Source organism: Gasterosteus aculeatus, chromosome 1 (assembly GCF_964276395.1).
Source record: "Gasterosteus aculeatus chromosome 1, fGasAcu3.hap1.1, whole genome shotgun sequence".
Taxonomy (NCBI): Eukaryota; Metazoa; Chordata; class Actinopteri; order Perciformes; family Gasterosteidae; genus Gasterosteus; species Gasterosteus aculeatus.
Window position 1 is genome coordinate 15,404,343 of NC_135688.1, and position 22,875 is coordinate 15,427,217.

Consider the following 22,875-nt stretch of genomic DNA (forward strand, 5'->3'; position numbering starts at 1 on the left):
TTCCAGAATGCTCAGTTTGGGGCAGAATGTCAAGTTTCAACAGCTTACGGCAAAACAAAAAAACGACAAAATTCCCGGCTCGCCACATCGATGCTTATCAAAGAAAACCCCAAATGTTTGTAGAATGAAAATCAACACGCAATCATGAACTTTATATCTACGTTTCAACGGCGGGTGAGCCGGATCTCTGGAATCTGCGGTAGTCTTCAATTCAACTGAACCTAGTGTACCTCTGACATATTCCCTTTTTTACACCCATTAGAGCCGTACCTGCTTAGATGTTTATACCTAAGCCCACTCTAGTCATTTAACATGCAATGTCCTCGGGTTCTAGGAAGACGTCTGCAGTTATCTCATTAAAGGGTTATCTCTGTTTTCGGCTGTGGATTAAGGCGGTTGTGGCATGTGATTCCAGCCAGTCCTCAGTTCTCCGGTGAGCTCTGTAGGAACACTGTCCTCTCTCGCCTCCGCCCTCACTTCTGGCTCTCTGCAGGGTTCTTGTCCACACCAAAACCTCTTGAGGAATAATGGGCGCCAACTACTCCAGCCTTGATGATATCTTGGAGGAGGACATGCATCACTGGTACACCAAATTCATGAAGGAGTCTCCTTCGGGACTCATAACGCTCTTTGAGCTCAAGACAATGCTGCAAATGAACGGTATGACAGAGGAGGCCAGCAGCTACGTGGACCAAGTGTTTGTCACTTTTGACATGGATGGGGTAAGTTAAACCTCTGCAGCAGATCTCTTCTTCCCTGTTTAGGAAAAAGATTATTGTGGAACAACCTTTAGAGTTTAGTCAGACCGGTAACACTTTCGTCTATTGACAAGAAAAGTTGTTTGGGGAAATCCTGATGAACAATGTGATACTCAAAGTTAAAAACTGCATTATATTGAATGGTTTAACTTTTGAATGAACTGTTATGAGGTCGCATTACCCCAATGGCCCTTGCATAGAATCACAAAACGCAAAGTGACACAATCTTTCTTTTGAAATCCATTTTGATGTTGATTCGCGAGCAGGTGGATTCAAAGTCCTTCCGCCGAATGTAGCAACCATATCTTCCATGTGTCCCTTTTGCAGGACGGCTACATAGACTTTGTGGAATACATTGCAGCAATAAGCTTGTTACTAAAAGGAGAAATTAACCAGAAACTGAAGTGGTACTTCAAGCTCTTTGATCAAGATGGAAATGGGAAAATTGACAAGCAGGAACTGGAGACCATATTTAAGGTACACTATATTTTCTCAGAGTGTTCCCTAATTAGTGGGTTACAGATCTAAGCATCCGAGCGGCTCACATTTTCCTGAATTGCAAAGCTTAGAAGCACTTATCTGAAGAAGTAAAAATGGGCCCTGAACTAGACATGACACATAATCCTGGCGGGCCTCTTATGTTACACGTCTAAGTTCGGCCATGCCTCCGACCTAATCAGTCGCGAAAGCGTAGCGTAAATCGCCTCACAGATTACACAAAGACTTTTCACCTTTTCTATTATTACACACATACAAACAAGCATGTGATGCCGCACTGTATATACACTGACAACACAGTTGTGTAGAGTATGGCTTTTCTGTTAGCTGGTGCACTTTCTTTTGAACTTTTATTCCTTTACTGTCTGATGTCATGCACCAAACGCCAAGTCAGATTCCTTGTATGTCTGCCATATTTTGGTAATAAATGTTCCCTGATTTCTGATTCCTGAGAATAGGAAGCGTGTTTTGGTTAAATGATGGCGCTTTGCAGGACTCCATTTAACTAACTGTGTACACTCTTCCATCAGGCCATTCAAGATATCACCAGAAATTACGACGTGCCTCCAGAGGAGATTGTAACTCTTATATATGAGAAGATTGACGTCCACGGAGAAGGTAAAAAATACTAATACTAATTTATGATCAGTGTTTGTGGTTAGAAGTAAAGTTCCCATAACCAGCCCAGCTAAGTGAATTATTGCATGAATATGAGGCATTGATTGACCCTCTAGTAAAATAGCCAATCACATCTTTTGTCCTCAGGTGAGCTGACACTGGAGGAGTTCATCAGCGGAGCCCGGGATCATCCCGACATCATGGACATGCTCAGCAAGATGATGGATCTTACCAACGTTCTGGAAATCATTGTGAGTGGTCAACGGAAGAACGCCGTAAACTGAATCCGTGATCGGCGAGCTGGACCCGGTCGAGAACTCGGTTGTTTTTAGAGATTTTTTTTTTTTTAGAAACAGCAGAAAGATGGAAAGATGTGCTTGATCGGGAAGCAGCCCGAACTGACTGAGCGGTCCCACGCGGAGAGGATGGCTCTGAGGGAGGCAGAGAACTTGTTGCTCATCCCTCTGCTTGTGCTCTCAAAGGTCTTGGACGACGGCCCTCCCGTTTCTGTGAAGTATGAAATCGTTTTAAACGGGGGATGTGTTTGCCTCTGTGGAGAGGCGCCCTTCTGCTTCCAGGTTCCAGTAGACGTTGCAAATCACGGGGAATGACTGACTTAATTAAAATACTATTGTATGGAAATCTTGGGTTGCAGAACTGTCAAGTCACAAACCACCTTTTGTGATTTTTTGCCGTCTACAGCATATGGGTGCATGTTACAGCACGGGAACACTGTAAGTTCTGAAACACTCGCTTCTCCTTTGTTCTGTGTTATTGCTTGTGTGAGACCTGCATGAAAACTATACTGCTGCTTGTTTAAAAAGTGGGAGATTTGAGGTCCAATGTAATGTTTACTGTATTTTACAATAATTAAGGTTACAATGTTGCCTTAAAAATCAATACTCTTTTGAAAGTGCTGGACACAGATAGAGGGATTCTGGTTACACACACATATTACAGGCCACTCATGCACTGAGTTGTAATTATTAATGTATCAGCATGTGGTCCAAAGAGATAGAAAGCCCTCTCCTGTTAATAAAGAACTGATTGATTAAAATATATAGGTTGTAACTAAGGAAGTCCATCAAATGGCCAAATCCACTCTTATTAACTCAATTCTCAGTTGAACAAGCTGTTTTTTGGCCTCTGCTCCAAAAATGGCATACCCGTGATATAAAGTGTAATAACTGTAACACTAACTCTTGTCTATCTGGATATTTTTCTGTGGGGATAAAGGGGGAACCCCTGTGAGTATTTTAATGTGTACAAATTCAAGAACAAGTATGTTACTGGTGAAGAAATAAATCAATATAACACATAAACCTTTGAATTTTGTGAATCACATGAAATAAAATCCTATAAGTCCTGTTAAAGATGGAAATACCAGGCACATCTACGTGGTAGCCCAGTGTGTGAACAGTAAGCATGTGAAGTTCCACGTTGATAGAGGATTACTACTCGAGAACAGGCTTTTATGAAGGACTCGTGGCAGAGAAACAGGAGCAGTCAAAATCTGGATTTTTTTTCCTAATTCCGGCTGTGATGGGCCGATTTGCCTGTTTCAACCACTTTTTTAAATGGTCTGATCCTATTGGATCCGACCAAACCCACTCGGAAATGGTCGACAGCTTCCTTAACTACTCAGAAGCCCACATGGGTTGAGTGTAGGATTGGCTGAAACCCCCAACCCCTAAAACCTGCCCGGAAAGCGATGAAATTACTTGTGGCGTGCATACAACGGCACATGTGCATTTTCTGGACTAATTTGCCTATCGTATTTTATAACTTGTTGGAGTTGTGTTTGGAGTATTTCCATAAGCATTTATATATTCCTTTTGGACGTTGGTCTGCTCTTGGACTTCTGCAGAAAAGCCAAGAGCTCTACCCACACATGAAAGAACAGTATTATCCAATTGGCATTTAGTTTTGAGGGGGAAACAAATGTTTGCAAAGGGCCCGTCTGGGCTTCAGTATTAAGGTTATATTAAACTTCGCCACGACAATGCTTACATTTATTTTTTAAACCAAATATTCTAGCACTTTTTGCGTTTGCAGTATTATGCTGCGAGGATGACCTGCAAATGTAAACACTGCTGACCTTGTTTTAACAGTAAGGTTCCTTTTGATTTGTCGAAATCTATCCTCCCTCAGCACAAATTTAATCTTAAATTAATGAATACAAACCCATGTTTGCTTCATACCGAGGCCATTTAAAAAGGTATTATTTGCACGGTTAATAATTTGACAGGGATGAATTTGGGTACACGGGTCAGACAGTAATATGACCGTGGAGAAATTGCAGGTTATGTAAAACAAACAAAGATAAGAGTTTGACTACACAAAGCACCCAAAGCAAACTCAAATGCAGGTGATGCAATGACGTGAAAGCACTGATCAACCCCGCCGGTGCTCACCCTATAAATACCCCAGCTTGTGCTCTTGTAGCTTTGCGCTGCACACTGCTTCCCACTGTAAGACATCACAGCACGAGGACCAGCCGACCACATCCAACTGGAAGCATGCAGTCTGCCGAGGCCCAGTTCAACAAGAACAACCTGCTGTTGACCCTGAGACGGTACAGCTCAGCCGTTAGCGACATGGAGCAGACCGTTCTCCTGCCGAGCCTGCTGCGAGATGTGCCCGCTGATGAGGCGTGGGGCTGTGAAGCCGCAGAGGAGTCCTGCAGAGACCTGTACAGCAACTACCTGATGCTCAAAGCCATAAGAAACACGGCGGAGTGCAGCCTGGTTCTGCTGGACGACCACAAGGCCGAGAGCAACGCAGCACTCAACAAAACCCTGGAGCCTCTTCTGGACACAGATCCTGAATCGCTCTTCCGCTTCCACCTGAGCGGACTGTTTTCCGTGATGTGTGACCTCACCAAGAAGACTCAGAGACTCACTGTGAAATATATGGACATCATCGGAGTTGTGAATTAGAAAGCGTGCAAGAGCTGTGAACTTCCAGTGGAACAAAAGTATGGTGTTTGTAAAAGTGCTGAATATGTAGTGAAGTCATCTGAACATGTCAAATATCTGAAGTGTTTACAGTCTGTGATCCACTGCTTCTAACTTAATGGATATGAAACGAACGTGCATTGTCAAAACTGATCAATTCTATCTCTTCACAACTGTAATACTCCCTTGGAAACTATGCTTAGGGGATGTATAAAAACGTTGACTGATTAAATGATCATGAGACAAGAGAACAGTGTTCTAGGCTTGATTTATCGTAAAAACACACTAACGCATCATGTTTGTTGTTGTATTCAGGTATTTATTTTATTTACATAACTACTCTTCTCCACACAAATGACAGATTTCCCAGAAAGACTGCTCAAAACAGGTAGTCTACAAATGTCCTCTCTCACTCTCCTCCATCTCAGCAGCCACCTACACTTAGCGCACGGGATGGAAAGGCTCGACGATCTCTGCAAAGGTCTTTTTTTCTGGTGAGATAAAAGAAAAAAGGAAAGAAACCCGTTGGTTACACGCACATATGAGCCACCAAGTTCAAAACTTCTATGAGTTTTAACAAATGTGTTGTTCATGATATACATAAAGTGAGGCACCAAGCGCACAGCTTGTGTCTGCATACCATCAAACTGAACACGCTCAGTCTGTAGTAAGCATAGGAATGCGGTTAATGGTGGTAATATATATATATATATATATATATATATATATATATATATATATATATATATATATATATATATATACACACATACACACAATATAGAAAGAGCAAACCGTGCTTCTATCGTTACATGTAAATACCTGCTCTGGCCAATTGTTTCCCCAGTTTAATTAATAAAAGTCCACCTGATAACTATCATGACGCTAATATTCATCAACCCCCCCAACGTCTTGTACTATAACTAAATATCCAGAGACGTGCTGGAACTTAAAGACAGAGACATATAGTGGAGTCATTTTGTCTTCTGCTAGACAAAAGCGCCGATAAATCACTTACCCTTTGCTGGAAATTCCTCTGGGTGAAGTCTGACGTACTCGTTCATGTCTCGATCGAGCTTGGCATAAGTGTAATTTTCATATTTTGAAACGTGGTAGCCGATGAACCAACCAATGGTTGCCAATAGGAATTGCCGGTGGACCCCTAAAAAATGACAAACAGGACAATGATATGATTGCATTTTAAGCACACAAAGTGACAATACTTTGAAATAAAGTAAACACTAAAAACACAACTAAAAGCTTTCATTGAGCAAATGGGGAACCTCGAGCTTGCAACTCATAAACAAACAAGGTACAAGCTGCATGCTACTGAAATAAAGTTAAAATGAGTAAACGTTATATAACTTATGGAATTAAAAGGAAGCTCTGAAATAAGATCAACATAAAACATATTAACGTTAGACATTTGATAGCAGAGGAAATTAAAAAGAGCATAACCGTAAACGCAAACTAAAGACACACCTCTTTAGACTCTACCTTGACTAGAAGACTGACAAATTGTAGCACTTAATTGTGCACGAAATTGCACTTGTTTCTTGCTCTTCTGGGTTTGTATTCCTATGGTTGAATACACTTATTGTAAGTTGCTTTGGATAAAAGCGTCAGCTAAATAACATGTAATGTAACTTAGCGTATAGCTAGCTAACACAATGAAGGCGTTATAACCGGTCACTGCTCTTGTGTGACATGTCAGGTCGTCATTTTGTTCTACTTCAAGTTTATAAATCATTTTTAATAAACATTAAATGTCGCATGGGCTTTGCGACCTCCTAGACAGGATAAAGTGTGAAAGTCAGCTAACAACATGCTAACCTGATTTTAGCGGTGGCCTGTGGTTAATGGCATTGTGCAGCATCGCGGAGCACCAGCCTACGCCGGCCAGCCACACCGAATTCCGGTTGGCGATGGACGGAGGAGGGAGAGACTTCCCAAGTTCCGGAACGAAGCCCATGGTAAGAAATTCCCCTTCAATTCAGATATCCAAGTGACCTCCCAGCGTTTTACTTTCGGCCCTCACCTCTCGTAGGAAGTCAAGGACATGCTGCGCAACCAAATACGACGTCCGGGAACAACAACAATTGACAGCCACTTCAGTTCCGCCTACTGTTTCCTAGCAACCAACGCTAGAAGGCTAACTATACATTTAACAATGAGAGCATTACTTTTGGGGACCATTACAATGATTTAATTATATTCTAAAATATACAAAAATAAAGTTAAGCAACTGACTAGACCACAATTAACGCTAGCTTGTTTTGTTTACGTTAATTAGCTTCAGCTAACCCACCCTACCGGTACTATATTACCACCAGTAACCTGAGTGCTCGATTTGAAGATTCTCCATTTTATAAAATCGTTGCCTCGTGCCTGTGCGTATTTAACGTGTGCATACATATATGTGGTCAAGAAAATAACGTTAGGTTATATATTCTCGTTAAGTTATGAGTTGAGCACCGTGCGAAATGTCCCTTGGCAAAATGATATAATTTAGAGCAAAACAGTGTTTCTGTTCGAAATGCAGCGGAGTAAAAACGCCCAACAACAAGAAATACGACAGTTCCCTGGAAGAACAGTGAGGTGCAGTAACGTTACTCGAGTAGATGCTTCTGAGACACTTTGCATGTGAGCTGATGACATCATTGAATGCAGCCCCCCTCCTCCTCCACAGACTGCTGCTGAGGAAACACAGCCAGAGGAATTATGCCCTGCCCAGCAGCGGCTTTGCCTATTTGATGAGGTGACCTATGCATACCAAGTAGTCATAAGTCCGGGGATCTCCCCGTGTTTTTGGTAAGTGAAAACTATTTACAGAATCAATTCTCAAGACCGATTGGGATTTATTTTCCCCTCCCTCGTATGTGCAAATAGTGCCAAAATGGCTAGAGTCACTCGGTAGCTGCTTGTTGCTACTCTTGCTAGCTTCGCCCGAACGGCTCTCAAGCCAGACTGAAAACGACGCATTTTTTTTTTACAGGGAGCAATGTCAGCCGAGAATACGTGTGTGCAAAATGCTACAGTGTTACTTTCCTTTACCAAACAATGTGGGATAAAGAAAGAGCAAATGCGACACAAACGGGTTTTTTGTGTGCAAATGGTTTCATCTGAATAAATTCCTAAAAATATGCTTTATTGTAATCAGACTGGCATTGAATGCATCACGTAGGCTTGCAAGCAACATCCATATTTCCTGGATTATTTTATCTTTTTTTTTTAAACATGTAGTCGTTCACGCGAGTATACAGGCCGGACGCTCACTGCTGGTGTCGGAGCGAACGAACCGCTGATCCTTCCCAAATAGTCCGGTACCGCCCCGGCAGACGCGCCTCTGTGCGGTGCGCTGACGCTGACGAGGGAGAAGCGATCCGCCGCTAAACCATGTTTACAGGTTGTTATTGCGGACGATTCGCCCAAACAGTGTGTCGAGCCTCCGTGGTTCCATAACCCCCCCCCCCCCCCCCCCCCTCCAAAGCGGGGCACGGCTCCCCCAAAAACTGCGCTAAGCAAAACCCCAATGTGCACGTCAATGGGAGGAAGACCGTGAAGATGTGAAATAGAGACGTTTTATTTTATTTCATATTGAACTATATAGTGTTTTCAAAGTGGTCAGAGTCTTAATCGATTTTGAATTACAATTGAATCGAATATATTGGTCTGTTTGATTATTTGTGTGAGTATCCTAGATTGATAAACATTCTATTGAACTGAGACTGGATTTACATTCTGTTGATATGACCTGGGGCATATTTAACACACAATTCTAAATGGAGATTATTTAGGACATTTGTCAGCTGTGATCGGCATGCCAGCCACCAGTTTCATAACTGTTTTCTCAACGTCTTCACTGTCTGTCTTCAGTACTTTTCAGAATGTGCAAATGAGACAAATGTGTTGGCTTTGGTCAAATGCACATATCCAATGTTAATGCATTTACTTATCATTCCTTTATTCCTTTTCACAGTTTAACATGAGCATGGAAGATTATGACTACCTGTTCAAAATAGTTCTGATAGGAAACGCTGGAGTTGGGAAGACATGCCTTGTCCGGCGCTTTACTCAGGTTTGTATCTGTCTGAACTTCTGAGTTTGGAGTTATTGAATTACACAGAGTGAAAATATCAGACTGTGTATTTCCGTTTTGGTTTCAGGGCCTTTTCCCACCTGGACAAGGGGCTACTATTGGAGTAGATTTCATGATTAAAACCGTGGAAATCAAAGGGGAGAAGGTCAAGGTATACACAAAGTCTTACATGTATATATTTTATATTCATCCAATAATCTATGAGAAGTTGCTCATTCCATGTATTATGTTTTCCAGCTGCAGATATGGGACACAGCTGGACAGGAGCGATTTCGCTCCATTACTCAGAGTTATTACCGTAGTGCCAACGCCCTCATTCTCACGTATGACATCACTTGTGAGGACTCCTTCCGGTGCCTTCCAGAGTGGCTGAGGGAGATTGAGCAGTATGCCAACAACCAGGTGGTGACTATATTAGTCGGTAAGAAGCTTTACTTTGCGCTTTAATAACCAATGGATCGGGCTCATTGTTCATTTAGAGAACACGGTATTATTTGACTGGAACTGGCCTGGTTTTCGGAGCCTGCGTAAATGGAAGCGTGTTTGAGAAGTTTCTGAAAAGATTTGGTAAATTCAAAGCCAGTTTTGTTAACATACATGTGATGCGACCTCTCAGTGAAGAGCTCTGGAACCGAAATCTAACACACTAACCCTGTTTTTGTCCGTCCCGCACATGCACGCACACTCGCACCTCCCCGCTTCCGTCAGGCCCCCATCACGTTCACCACAGGGGACCTGCTGCATTCTGACCTGTCGTGTTTCCTTCCAGGTAATAAGATAGATCTGGCAGAGAAGAGAGAGGTTCTCCGGCAGAGGGCGGAAGACTTCGCTGAGGCTCAGAGCATGCTCTATCTGGAGACCTCAGCCAAAGAGTCCGACAATGTTGAGAAACTTTTCCTTGACCTGGCCTGCGAACTCATTCGCGAGGCCAAGCAGAACAAACTGGATAACAACGACACTGCCCCGATGCCCGGCGAGGGTAAAACCATCAGTTACTTGAGCTGCTGCAACGTCAATTAGGGAGAGCTCAGACTTCTGGCCATCTTGACTCAGTAGCCATAGACTGTAGAGGGCAGATTGTCAATGCCTCCGTCCCTCTAAAATGGCGTGAAGCCACTTTTTAGTCCCCGTCATTTCTAGTCCCGTGCTTCTTTTTAAAGCTGCACAAGGGAGTTAGTCAACTTTAGTTTGGCCTTCAAGGGACAAGCATTTTAGATGTCGCCAATGCAACGGGATGCAGAATATGTCTGCGTGATGCATCCAGGAATCTTGAGTAGGGCTCCATTTTGTCCTCTTCGTAGTGAAATGGCAAAATGTTTTTGTTTGGATCCATTTTCATTAAACATCAGTATTCACCAGCAGTCAGTATTACGCAAGTAAAAAGTTCAAGCAGGTATTCTGTTAAAGATTCTGCACAGCTGACAGCGAGTGTCATGGTCATCTGAGGTTATCAGTAAATGGTAACTTAATGTTTACATACAGTACATTTTTTGTAGAATACCAAGTCTGATTGAGTCGCGTAAACGTACCCGAAAACCTGTTGCACAATCAGTTATTCCCACTAGGTCTTCTGCTCTGAGCCTTGCATTCAACTTGCTAGCTTTCGTAATCTCATTTCTGCGTAGTTATCTGCATCCATCATTACAAACTGTGAAGTATTTTTTCCCAGTAGAAAATTTGTACTTGCTGCTAGAATATGTTCTATAGTGTCGGATAACATCAATTATATGTGTTGAAATACACATAAATACTACATTGAAACAGTATTCGGTGACACCCTTATTGTTATTATTTGCATACTGGCAGTGTTTGCGATTAGTTGGTTGACGTAGAGTAAAGAAGTTGGGAAAGCCTGAGATATTGTCAGTCATCAGAAATTATTAACAGTTTAATCAATTGCCTTTTTTATTGGACTGTCAGCTGTTATTTTTATCCATAGACATTAATATGTCTGGCTTTTGTGGTTGCTGCCCAACCATGGAATTGTATCGCTTCTTATTTGTGTGAAGGGGTATGTTCGTGTATTGTATATGACGTTGTACTTCATATGCTTTTATTGTAAATCTTTTGATTGTCCAGCATGTTTTTTTTCTCCATAATTTGTAGTGTCTAACTTGATCTTTCCTATAATTGCCATACCTGTAATGTACTGTATTGCACAATGCCATATACTGCACACTTATAATTTTTGTTGTAATATTTTCTTGTACAGACTTGTAGTACTTCTTCGCACTTTGCTTTTATACGTTTTATTTTTCAGTAATCCCTTTGTAAAACCGGCGAGCGGTTTGTTTTGCCTTTTACCTTAGACTTAACAGCAGTGACGTATTGTTAATCCATTTCATCTTCTTGTCAACACATACGGGAAATACAAAGGAAAACACTATTGGGATGTTGTGCTTCTTTTCCTAAAACAATTGCAGCTTGCTGTCACCTCTAAAAGCCAGCAAACACTCTTGATTTTAAAATCACAGATCAACCTGTCCTAGCATCAACACATTTGTTATAAAACAAAATAAAGAGCAGCACGTCATGCACCACTACATTTCCCAGAGGCGTTGGTTTGTTAGCGCGACTGCATTTCCGGCAACTTGATCCATTTAATGTTGCAGTAAACGCTTGGGATTTTAGATTCACACGTGTTTTACCAAACAAAGGTTTTATACTAATTATCTATATCTGCAAAATTCATGTTAAATCAGTTTAAGTAAGCAAAAAAAACGAGTAGCTTAATTGCTCACTTCACTTGTTCCGGAATATTCTTTCAAAATAAAAAGCTGATACACAAGGGATTGTATTCTGAAAGCCAATGGCAACAAGACAGCGTGATTGCGCTGCGTCAATTACCCATCATGCTGTTAAGCACAATATAAATGCTTATTGCTATTAAATGAACCAGCGTGCATCAACCGCAAACTCCCATCAACCCCTGCGAGATTTACAGTGGGAGCCGTCTGCGTTCTGCTCGCCCTGCTAGCTGAATGCTAGCCGGCTACAGCCACATGAAAGTTGTTCAAAATGTTGGAGAAAAGTTTGAGCCTGAAAGCCTCCTGCTCCCGTGCCTCCCTCCTCCTCTACCCTCCTCCCTCCTCCTCCTCCCTGCCGGCGTTGCTAAATATAGGTCACGAGCTGTCTGAACACGCTGACAGGCGAGTCTCACTTCCTCTCTGCCGCGGGACACTTCTCCTCCTCTTAAGAAGCGCGACCCCGCGGCCTCGTGGCGATGTGCCGTGGATCGGTCCCGCTGTGAGCCGCGTCGGACCGCAGCAGCGATGCGGGCCGGAGTCCTGCAGCGCGGATTGGACGGAGCCGCGGTGACCGGCGCCCTGGCGCTGTGCCTCGGCTGTCTGCACGTGATCGCCCTCAAATCACAACTGCTGACGGGGCTCGGCGGGTCATCTGACTCCGCTGAGGCCCCCGTCAGCTATGAGACGTTTTATTTTGATCAGAAGGTGAGTGTGACATTCACCCTTATGGTTTCTTTTGATTCATTTGTTTTGTGTTGGTCTTTTATTCTGTTTTGCTACTTCCTCATTTACTTCTTTGTTTCACTTCACTTCACACTTACATGTTTTGGTCTGCGCCATATAATGGCTGAATTTACTGTGGCAGAAAAAACATCACTAAATTGAGTAAATAGGATGCCTGTATTTGGCCCCGAACAAAAATGATTCCAATGACTGCATTCAGACTGGTGTTGTATGTCCAAATTATCTTTTACAAAACCAAAAGCCCTTTAGAGCGTCGTTGGTTGTTGACGGATATCTGCATCACTTGCTCTTTCTAAAATGGCAATGCACTGCCTCTGCAGAGACTGTTCATGAGTGAAGTCTGCAGACAATAGGTGTTTCCCTCGGGCTTCCGGTAGTGAAGGGAAACCCATCAGAGTTGGTTCTGTTCCTGCCAGCAGAGCGGCAACTATCCCTCCTGGCTTCCTTCCTAAACAGGTCTCTGGGGCCCTGTGAACACTTTACCTAAGTGTGTGTGTGTGTGTGTGTGTGTGTGTGTGTGTGTGTGTGTGTGTGTGTGTGTGTGTGTGTGTGTGTGTGTGTGTGTGTGTGTGTGTGTGGGGAGGGTTAAGGCATTTTCATCCTAATCTTTTAGATTTTCCATTTGCTATTACTTGATGGAGGTACATATTGCATGTTGGTTTGACTCTGGTACGTAGCGCAGCAGGTCGTTCACAGTGACTCGGGCGCACAGACTCTCTGGTTCCTGCGGTCAGCGATGCCTTAGAAGTTAAACTCAACTCTCATTCAAACACAGTCGGGGATCTGTCTGTGTTTGCCTCTTGGACTTCACTTTGTTGGACATTTAAGCCTGTTTCTCTGCTAAGATGGATGTTTGAGAGCTTTTCAAGCTCTTTTCCCAACATCCATAGCTGTACAAGCTGAACCTAATGAGGAAGTTTACACAATAAACCCCTGAAGCAGTTCAAACCAACGTTTAGAGGTTAATAAACACATTAGAATATTACACAAGTTATTAGGTGTGTGTTACAAAAGCAGAGAATACTTGGATTTTTGGAGCTACAGTGATTTGCTCATATTGCATTACTGATGTTTTGATAATTAAGGAATTATTTAAGTCACTTTGATGGTTGATGTACCTTGTGCTCTGGGAAACTCTCATTTCCTTAGTCAACAAATAAGAAGTGTGATTCATCAAAAAGGAAAATAGCTGTTTGCTGCAGTCTGAAGTGTAATATTAACAAGCTACTGATAGCGTGCATTCACAAGACCGTATTTGGATTAGGAGACAATGCTCCACACCTGGTCCAGCCCACGACATCCTGCACAATCAGCCACGCCGACAAGATGATAAAAACCATTTCCTCCCTTCTGTTGTCCATTGTCTTTTCTCATATGCTCTTCTTTGGCCAATCAACAACAGCTGACATGCTTCTTCGCAACAATTAAATTGAATAAAATCCCTGCCATCCACTTTTCAGTAGCAGTACCAAGCCGGCTGTTTTTATTTATTTTCTTGTTACAAAAGAATCATCGATGGCGTTTCCTTTATTTTGTCTACGCTCTGTGTGGGACGAGCTGCAGTGAGACGCTCACTGAGCGATCCAGAAGAGGAAATCCTCCCGTCTGCGTTTTGCCCTCTGGACAATGAATGGAAGTGTCCATTAGCATCCTCCCAATTACCTGCGATCGTCCACTGGAGCCCGTGCTTTGCTTGTCCACCCCCCCCCCCCCCCTCACCTCCCTGTTAACATTTCTGAGACTGTAACTCGACTCTTATTATCCCGTAGAAAAGCTCTGGTCTAATAGATGTCCAGTAAACGCTGCCTGCAGTGACCACATGGTGGCACCACTCATCAGGCCGCCGACTTCTTCGAAACTGTGGACTGTGTTTTTTGTGATGTGCATACTGAGTGGGTACAAATGTACTCACCGGAAGGGTGGTGGTGGTGGTGGGGGGGGGCTTAATTTATTCAACCACTTTAGTTTGGTATTTACATCATAGTTCAAAGGAAGATTTGTGTTCGTGCTGCAACAGAATTTGTCTTTCAATAATTGAAGCGTTTCACTCTTGAGATCAGACATCTACCATATTAACGATCCCGCTATGAGAAAATCAAAACCGCTTAAATGTTAAGACAATTCTCACATTACTCTTTGGATGACCAACACTACTGAGACTTATTTAGCTCCCAAACTGCCAAACCTTTCCTTTTTAACTGTCTCATGGTCCCCTCACACTTAAAAGCATTTGCCAAGCCCCGAGGAGTCAAGGCTTGAATGAGCACATTGAGGCCCCAGAATCTTTTTGGTGTCACTGGCTCATAAAATTGCTGCCTCCTTTGTGTCCACTGAGGAGGGAAGTGAGCGAGGAGGGGACTGTGGGGGGGGAGTAAAACAAAACAAAAACATTTTGTGTTAAGCGTTGGTGCTGTTTCAAGGGGTTAGACAACCCGACCGCCTTGCAGGGGCCGTCGGCTCTGTGAAGTTGTTGGTTTCTCTCGGCCTTTGTTTCTCGAAGAATACGGGGAAAATCGCTGAAAGGGGAAGACGCCCCGGAATCCCCGAGTTTTGGATGAAAGGACACCTCGGAGCTCATCTAAAGGGGAACTAATGCGGCATCCCTTCGACTGGCTCCAAACATATCTTAATACAAATTGGGGCTAATTACTCCAAAATCCCAACTTCGGGACTGTCATTTCCCACGTTGGCCCCCGATCCGACACCGAGTAGTTGGCGCCCGATGGACTGCGACCTGTAAACCGCTGTGTGTTGATTTTCACATCAGCGAATTATCGCCACATTGGGTTTTCTGTCTGGCCGAACCACAAGAGACATTCAGATTTTGACCGTCAGTTTTTAATTTTTTTTAAGTAATCAAGCTGCACAGTTTAGCTGCTGTGATAGCGATGATGTCGTTGATCAGCTCGCGGCGAATACGTTTAAGATGATGCACTGGTTTCACCTGTTTTATCTCTCACAGATTGATCATTTCGGTTTCCTCGAGGATGGCACCTTCAAACAGAGGTACCTTGTGGCCCACAAACACTGGCAGCAGCCCGGGGGACCCGTTTTGTTCTACACTGGCAACGAGGGCGACATCACCTGGTTCTGCAACAACACTGTGAGCATCCCACCTGTGGCCTTGCACTGACGCTGCACATAATCCCCGCTGCTGCTTCAGTTCTTCAGTTTCCATCTCTGTGTCAGGGCTTCATGTGGGAAACTGCGGAGGAGCTGGGCGCCATGCTGGTTTTCGCAGAACATCGTTACTATGGAGAGTCTCTGCCATTTGGACAAGACTCTTACAGCGTGAGTGAAGATGCAGTCGGATTCAAATCTGATTAAGGCCTGAAAAGTGTTTTCTCATCTTTTCTCGGCCCGTAAGAAATGAGCAACAAGAAAAAAGAAAAAAACACTTGTGCGTGTTTCAATGTCAGTGCCGTTTCTCTTTTTTTGTGAATGTATTAATTTGTTATTATACTTGTCACACGCTTTTAGGACAGCAAGCACCTGAACTACCTGACCTCGGAGCAAGCCCTGGCAGATTTTGCAGTGCTGATTCAGAACTTGAAGAGCACTTTACCGGGAGCTCAGCACAGTCCCGTCATCGCTGTCGGAGGTTCTTACGGCGGGATGCTCGCCGCCTGGTTCAGGATGAAATACCCCAATATAGTTATTGGGTGAGATATTGGTGCGGATGTGGGGGAACCTTGAGGCTGGATTCCACAACAGATTTAAGGGGAATATTTGTTACACATATTATTTAAAGATGAACTAGTGGAGTGTAATACCTAGTGAATTTCTTCTGCTTATTGTATTTCAGAGCTTTGGCAGCTTCTGCACCAATTTGGCAGTTCACCGGTATTGTGCCGTGTGGAGACTTTTATAAAATAGTCACACAGGACTACGCCAGGAGTGGGTACAACTGCGATGCAAACATCCGAAAGTCTTGGAAGGCCATAAACAATGTCTCTTCCACTGGTAAGTTGTACAGTCAAGGTGGGCTGATTTATCCTTCCGGTCATATTGGCGGGAATAAGGTCCATTTGAATTATGCAGAATGATAAATGAACCACATTTTATCGTATATATGTGAAAAAGCCTCCTGGATATTAAGAGTTCCTGCACGTTTTTTCCACATTGTCTACATTTGTGGGTTCAATTCATTGTCTGCTAAAGCCTGAAACCAGACAGCTCTTACTAAAACTTGTTATATAAAGTGGTTATAAAGTCTGGAGCCTCTCGGCGGCACAGAGCACAGATTGTTATGTGTGGATCCATAAGATTTACAGCCTGCATAACTCAGACGCCTCAGTCCTTTAGTATTCAGATCAGATCAGAATAAGAGAGTTTTCCTACAGGATCCCTCTGGTACATTTTCCAATTCCACAATCCTAAACTGTAGGAGTAAGCTTTATTACATTGTGTGGTACTTGTTATTCAGATCACACCTTAGTGGTGAAAGTTGGGAATGAAAGGGTCAGAACCTCTTTCTAATGAGGCGCCTCTTTTAATAAAGGCTTAATAAGCTGTAAATAATGGCTTGGTTTATTGTTATTAAAACATTTACTCATGATTTATTGAACAGGTGTATGCTTTTAATAGCAATCGCCGCCTTCTTGCCAGGTCAGAGAAAATCCTCCTCTAAATTAATTTAAAAGATTAATTTAATTAACTAAATATCTGATGTTGATTGCGGGAAGAGGCCACTACCTGGCAACCCAAAAGGTGTTCTTCTTAATAGCTTATGACTGTTCTATTGAGCATCAGTGAAAGAAGAACACACCAGTAAAGCCATTAACCACGGCTTATAAATTTATAGAGGTACCAATCTTTATTCTGATGGTTATATCAATAAAAAAAAAAGGATTTTAAAAGGAATTTTTAAAAGGAATGGCAAAAAGAGAAATTGAGATTTCGCAGCAGTCTTAAACTGAGTACCATCCCATTAGAGTAGAAAAGCCTGCTGTTTGTCATATTACTAAACAATACGATTAACATCTGGGTGGTGGTACTTTTTTATATCTCTGACCGAGATGCTTGCAACAGCTGGTATACATCATCAAGCTGTTGGAAGCTTCTCTGTAGCATCTGTCCCATCTGAAAAAGATAATAAGAAAGAAGATGTGTTGTTTAGACAATTAATCGGATAATTTAATGTGAGTAGCAATTCACGGTTTGATTTAACTGTGATGGTTAAAGTATAAGGATTAATACTTTTTTGTTAAAGATACATAAAAATCAGAAGGTTTGATCCATTTAAAGGAACAGTAATCTAATGATCGGGATTCATTATCTTAAGTTTTTGAGAGCCAGACCCGATGGTAAGAACTTTTGACCGTGTGTATCTACATGTGGAGCAGGTAGTCTTAATAGAGCCGGGCGCCATGTTTTATGCAGCAGCCAAGAAAGGACAAAAACCCTACTGACTCTTAAAGGACTGTTTGCGTTTTTCAAGTATTCGTGTTGGTCATCGTAGAGAAGTTTCAATTGGTTACAGTCTGCACCAAAGTGTGAAATACCACAGGTTTGTCCCCGTACTTCTCTGAAAGATGAACCATCATACCGATGTTTTCTGTGCATAAATGAAATGATTATTTGCTTCATAACATTGAACACTTAAAAGACAAGAAGATAATGGTTCTTTTGCATGCAACTTATTTCATACCGGACCCATGTGAGCTATAGAACTATTGTTTAAAACAACAATTTCAACAAAGTCTAGTACCCAGCAGTTGAAGTAACAATAGTGACATCTCATTTTTTCCTCTCTTTGGACAAGTGTCTGGTCTGCAGTGGCTGTCCCAAGAATTCAGTCTATGCATCCCTCTAAAAAACAAGAGCGATGCTGTCGGCTTCAAGAACTGGCTTCAGGAGACTTGGGTGAACCTGGCCATGGTGGACTACCCCTACGAAGCCAACTTCCTGCAGCCACTCCCTCGCTGGCCGATCACGGTACAAAGATCCCCTCTTAAATTAAGATTTAGAAGCACATTTTTGGAGGAAAAACTGATCCAAATAATTTTAAACTGTTGTTCAAGTTTTTGTAGACAACGGCTGTCAATTCGCTTTCATTAATATTCACGAGGATCTCGTTTCTTTTTAGATTTGAAGTATTCTTTAGATGAGAAGCTTCCTCTCGTACCATTGGGTCTTTCTTTCCTCTTGGGACATGACACCACAGAGAAAGTGGACTTCACTAGCCAATTGAGGTGAAAAAATAATGGTATAACTTGCCAAGATTGATAAACCCCCGTCATTACAAAATGTCTTTTTTTTTTTCATGTGAGAGCTTGTCACAGTATAGTGGCTGCGGCTGATTGACTTGGATGCAGTGCATTCCACCAGTCACCTTGACGTGTCACGTGCTCAAACCAAGCTCTGCTGTTGTCCGGCCTCTCTGGGACACCCCACGAGCGCCCCGCACAGCGGACATGCACCAAAGCCTTTACCAGCGCGGTGCATTCCTCTCGCTCTGCTTATTTATCAGTTATGCTCTGGAGAGATTCAGCAGCGTCACTGGAAACAAACACTAGAGGGTCATTATGAGTTTTTTTTTGTTTTTTTTTGGCTACTTGCCTTTAATGTATGCGACCCCTATGGGTGGTTTAAGCGGTTTAGGCAGTGGGTGCAAAGAGGAGCTTTTTTTAATGACAAAGCTAATGTGATTATCTGAGTGAGTGTGAGAACGGGGTATTGAGGGCTTAGAGGAGGGGAAATCTGTTGGCAGAGATGAATGTATAAGCCTAATCCTATCTGAAAAGTAAGGAGAAGATGCTTTGGAGCAATTGCAGTGTTTTTCTTCTTTTTTTTTTTCCTGGTATAAATCTTTGGTTGGACATGTCTGTGGCCCTCCTCATCCATCGACCACCAACTCCTCCCCAACCCCGAAGACAAAAGCCTTGGTAACAAACTCCACACTAGCGCAGCTCCCCTCCAACCTCAGGACAAGAAAGCCCAGTTTGTCTGCCTCACAAAGAGTGCAGAACAACAGCAGCAGCCAACTCTGCTGCTGCAACCATAACAACACACGGGGAAATTAAACAGAGGGTGAAACTCAAATATTTATCATCCACGCTGTTAATTCTAAGGTAATCAACCGTGGTCAAACAAAATAGTATTGAGTGGAGCAACATTTAGATCATTGGCTATAAGAAAATGTTCGCTGTTGCCTCCTGGTGCCGAGATTACAGCGATAAATCCAAGTTCATTCCAGGGAATTTCACATGCAAATTAGGCGCCACCACTTTTTATGTGGAAAAACACTTTGAGCCCCAAGAACGCTGCAGTGTTGTAAACAACTTGGATACAAGGTGATTTTGTGTAGGTGCAGGAAGCTGTCAACGCCTCCGCTGTAAAGCAATCACCGACTTATTCTGTTATTATGTTTTGCCTGTTCGTGGTTTTGCTTTCTTCAAGGTGGTGTGCAAACATCTGGCTTACGATCCCGGCGTGTCCGACTACCAGCTGCTGCACGGCGTCTCCCAAGCAGCAAAGGTCTACTACAACTTCACCGGAACCTCCTCTTGCCTCAACACATCTCAGACGGCAACCGGCAGCCTCGGCCTCCTCGGCTGGTTTTACCAGGTGCGGCGGGGGGGCGTGCAGGGAGGGGCAGGCGGGCGGGGGGGCGGGCAGCCAGGCTTGTCGCAAAAAAAAAATCGCAGCACAGCCCCGTGTCAGCGGGCAGCTTGACCTGTCACGGTGAACGCGTGTTCGATCCCCTCTTCCCCAGGCCTGCACGGAGATGGTGATGCCCATGTGCACAGACGGCGTGCAGGACATGTTCGAACCCGAGGAGTGGAACTTCAAGGCCTTCGCCGACGAGTGCAGCGCCATGTTTGGTGTCAGGCCGCGGGCGGACTGGGCCGGCGCGGTCTACGGCGGGAAGGACATCGCCTCGCACAGCAACATCATCTTCAGGTAACCGCGGCGAGTGGAGCGGTTCTTGGTTCCTTGAGAGGCATTTAAAGTGCTGATTTGGACTGGCTTCTATGGTGGGCTAATAAAAGCGTAGCGGCAGGAGGTGAAAATGTGGCTGAGTCATAAATACTAAGCTGGGTTTCATGCGGGTGAATACGTGTAGCTGCTTTTGTCAGGTCTGCCACTCACTTTTGAAAGCAACTTAAACAAATTGTCAAAACATATCCCGAGTATTAAAAGGGGGTTGTCGGATACCGACACACAACACACGTGGACCCATGTTTGAAGCAGGGTTGGTTTCTTACATCTTGTAAGTACTGTGTACTTTTTACAAGCAGTTGTTCCCCAATGCTGCTTTATGTAAATACTCTAAATGACCCCCCCCCCATACATGTGGCACACAAGTCTTTGACCAAGGCCTCTGCTGTTTTGTTATTTCAGTAACGGAGGACTCGACCCGTGGTCGTCCGGTGGAGTGACCTCCAACATCACAGATTCCCTGGTTTCCATTGTCATCCCTGACGGAGCACATCACCTGGACCTCCGCTACAGGAATGACTACGACCCACCTTCAGTCCGCGCAGCCCGGGCGTTAGAGGTGATGTACTTTCGAAAGTGGATCAAGCAGGCTAAAAGACCCCCTCAGACCTGATAGTTCCTGTGACATTGTGCTGGCCTTCAGGTACTATGTGCTTTATGTGGAGCTTTAATCTATGTGACAGCTCTCTGCATCGTTATGCCAAAGTTTGAGCCTTTTTCCAAAATGAGTGTTGTGGTAAAACATTTTGTCTACATTGAATCACGACTTTTTGCAAAAATTGAACTGAACTCCTGATCTTAATAGCAACATCATTGATTACGTGGCAATTTTTTTATATCTTAAGTGTATTAGACCTAATGAGATGCGCTCCATTTATTTTAATGCCAAACTATACTTTTCAAATTGCTTCGAGAGGCTTTCCATTAGGAGAAATAAATGAGATTCACTAGTAACTGTCATTTTTTTTCTTCTTTTTTTTTCTTACATTTATTCACATTATTTTCATCAAACGACTGGATCGTGTCCTCAGTTTAGTCTGTATCTGCATCACAGCATTTGCCAAAAGCTCATTAAGGCCTTTCTGCCTCCAAGCTTGTGTATTATTGTTGTTATTCTGCGGTACAATCAGGGATATGTTTAGTTAATACCACCTTACAGTTCATTTCTATTTTTCTTGTTGATTAGCCATTGCTGGTGTAGTTCTTCTACAGTAAGTAAGTGTTTTATTTGCTGTTGTTTTGTGACTCTTACAGAAGACTTTTTTTTTTAATACCCTCTGCACAATGTAATATTAAACTTCATTTGTTCCAGCTCACAGTGCATTCCTCGCTCTTAAGTTTTCTATTTGTTTTATACCACCTGTGCTTAATGTGTTGTCTGCCGCTAAAACGGATTAAAAAGCTACCGATGAAATTGTCATCATTGTCTGGGGATCATATGAGGATGTTGCGTTACTCTTTGGAGCCAACTCTTTGTCATGTTTTAGAGAGACTCTGCCGTTTTAGTTACTTCCACCTAGCAGCAGGAACAATAGCATGGGGCTGTGATTTAATAAAAAGCCAATCGGAGGAGGGCAATAAAGTCAGTGGTGGGAGATTATTGCATCTCCGCCTGCTGACCTCTCCCCTGTGGACCAACCTGTGGGATTCCCCCCGGCACACATTCATTCACTGGCTTGCCATTAAAGCTCTAAATTGCTGCACCAAGGCATCTCATGGACCTGGGTTTGTTCCCCCCCTGCTAGTAATATTATTAATACAACTCCTGGGGTGCCAGAGAGGTTGAGGAGGGTTGGTGGAAGGTTAAAAGTAAATCAGGAATCGGCCGGGACCAAAAAGTCTTTTGAAGTTCACCAAGAAGCTGCTTTTTCTTTTTTTTTTCTATTTAAAAAAAAAAAAAAAAAAGAATCAAGTGTCGTGAAACTACTGAGACTAAAGCGTGTGGACTGCTAATGAAAGCTTGTCTTGTTGCTTTTTAATTCCCTTTAAACTATTCTGGGTCACTTCTTTTTCTCGCCGCCCTCTTTGAAAGCAGAAGTTCCTGACATGACGGGACGTTGTGAGGCAGGTGGGGGGGTGGGGGCATGTCCTGCACTGGTATGTGGGTTGATTTTCTACTGCGGCGACACAAAGCCTGGACATTTTGTCACAGGCCTCACTGGATTTCGGACACATAGCTAAACGTGGGGGAGGACGGGGTCTCCGCCGCTAAATGCCGTTCATAAACTTTTTCTCAGGACTTTGAGAGGTCATTAATTTTGCCGGCCCTTTCTCAGTCTGTGACACTGGTCATCAATCAAAGGTGTTATTAGTATTCTCCCGACCCCAAAACCCAGAGCATGTCCCTGCTCAGACGGGGACCACACACTAGTAGGAAGAGATTAGGCCTGTGCGTGTCACATCACGTTGAGCCGAGCATCTCGCTCCCGAGGACTATGAGGGTGCGGCTGAATCCATAAATTCTCGGGTTTGACGAAATCTTGTAGGGGAAACTGCGCAGCAGAAAACTA

At 43.4% G+C, this 22,875-nt stretch overlaps 5 protein-coding genes across 6 annotated transcripts; 4 read left to right on the forward strand and 1 right to left on the reverse strand.

Moving 5' to 3' along the window:
- The first annotated feature begins 409 nt into the window (after positions 1 to 409).
- guca1c (guanylate cyclase activator 1C) lies at positions 410 to 3,196 on the forward strand. Of its 2 annotated transcripts, XM_040193299.2 has the most exons (5): positions 410 to 722; positions 1,086 to 1,235; positions 1,787 to 1,874; positions 2,022 to 2,125; positions 2,225 to 3,196. In XM_040193299.2, exons 1-5 carry the CDS (start codon positions 528 to 530, stop codon positions 2,483 to 2,485), a joined length of 798 nt encoding a protein of 265 aa, XP_040049233.1. In that variant the 5' UTR covers positions 410 to 527; the 3' UTR covers positions 2,486 to 3,196. The 2 variants fall into 2 exon arrangements, with proteins under 2 accessions (XP_040049233.1, XP_040049242.1); XM_040193308.2 differs by having other exon boundaries at positions 412 to 722; positions 2,022 to 2,296.
- Positions 3,197 to 4,139: 943 nt separating this feature from the next.
- thrsp (thyroid hormone responsive) lies at positions 4,140 to 5,082 on the forward strand. Its single transcript, XM_040193348.2, has one exon. It carries the CDS (start codon positions 4,394 to 4,396, stop codon positions 4,811 to 4,813), a length of 420 nt encoding a protein of 139 aa, XP_040049282.1. The 5' UTR covers positions 4,140 to 4,393; the 3' UTR covers positions 4,814 to 5,082.
- A 47-nt stretch (positions 5,083 to 5,129) lies between these two features.
- ndufc2 (NADH:ubiquinone oxidoreductase subunit C2) lies at positions 5,130 to 7,182 on the reverse strand. The gene is made up of 3 exons (XM_040193360.2): positions 6,665 to 7,182; positions 5,850 to 5,993; positions 5,130 to 5,322 (listed from the first exon to the last, which is right to left on the reverse strand). Exons 1-3 carry the CDS (start codon positions 6,801 to 6,803, stop codon positions 5,273 to 5,275), a joined length of 333 nt encoding a protein of 110 aa, XP_040049294.1. The 5' UTR covers positions 6,804 to 7,182; the 3' UTR covers positions 5,130 to 5,272.
- A 338-nt stretch (positions 7,183 to 7,520) lies between these two features.
- Positions 7,521 to 11,316, forward strand: rab30 (RAB30, member RAS oncogene family). Its single transcript, XM_040193336.2, has 5 exons — positions 7,521 to 7,642; positions 8,811 to 8,909; positions 8,998 to 9,081; positions 9,168 to 9,351; positions 9,700 to 11,316. Exons 2-5 carry the CDS (start codon positions 8,817 to 8,819, stop codon positions 9,948 to 9,950), a joined length of 612 nt encoding a protein of 203 aa, XP_040049270.1. The 5' UTR covers positions 7,521 to 7,642; positions 8,811 to 8,816; the 3' UTR covers positions 9,951 to 11,316.
- Positions 11,317 to 11,896: 580 nt separating this feature from the next.
- Positions 11,897 to 21,779, forward strand: prcp (prolylcarboxypeptidase (angiotensinase C)). Its single transcript, XM_040193284.2, is given in 11 exon segments — positions 11,897 to 12,013; positions 12,015 to 12,120; positions 12,123 to 12,382; positions 15,384 to 15,524; positions 15,611 to 15,712; positions 15,902 to 16,083; positions 16,227 to 16,384; positions 18,186 to 18,358; positions 19,823 to 19,990; positions 20,139 to 20,326; positions 20,768 to 21,779. Coding segments are annotated over 11 exon segments (1,791 nt in total). The 5' UTR covers positions 11,897 to 11,911; the 3' UTR covers positions 20,979 to 21,779.
- Positions 21,780 to 22,875: the final 1,096 nt, after the last annotated feature.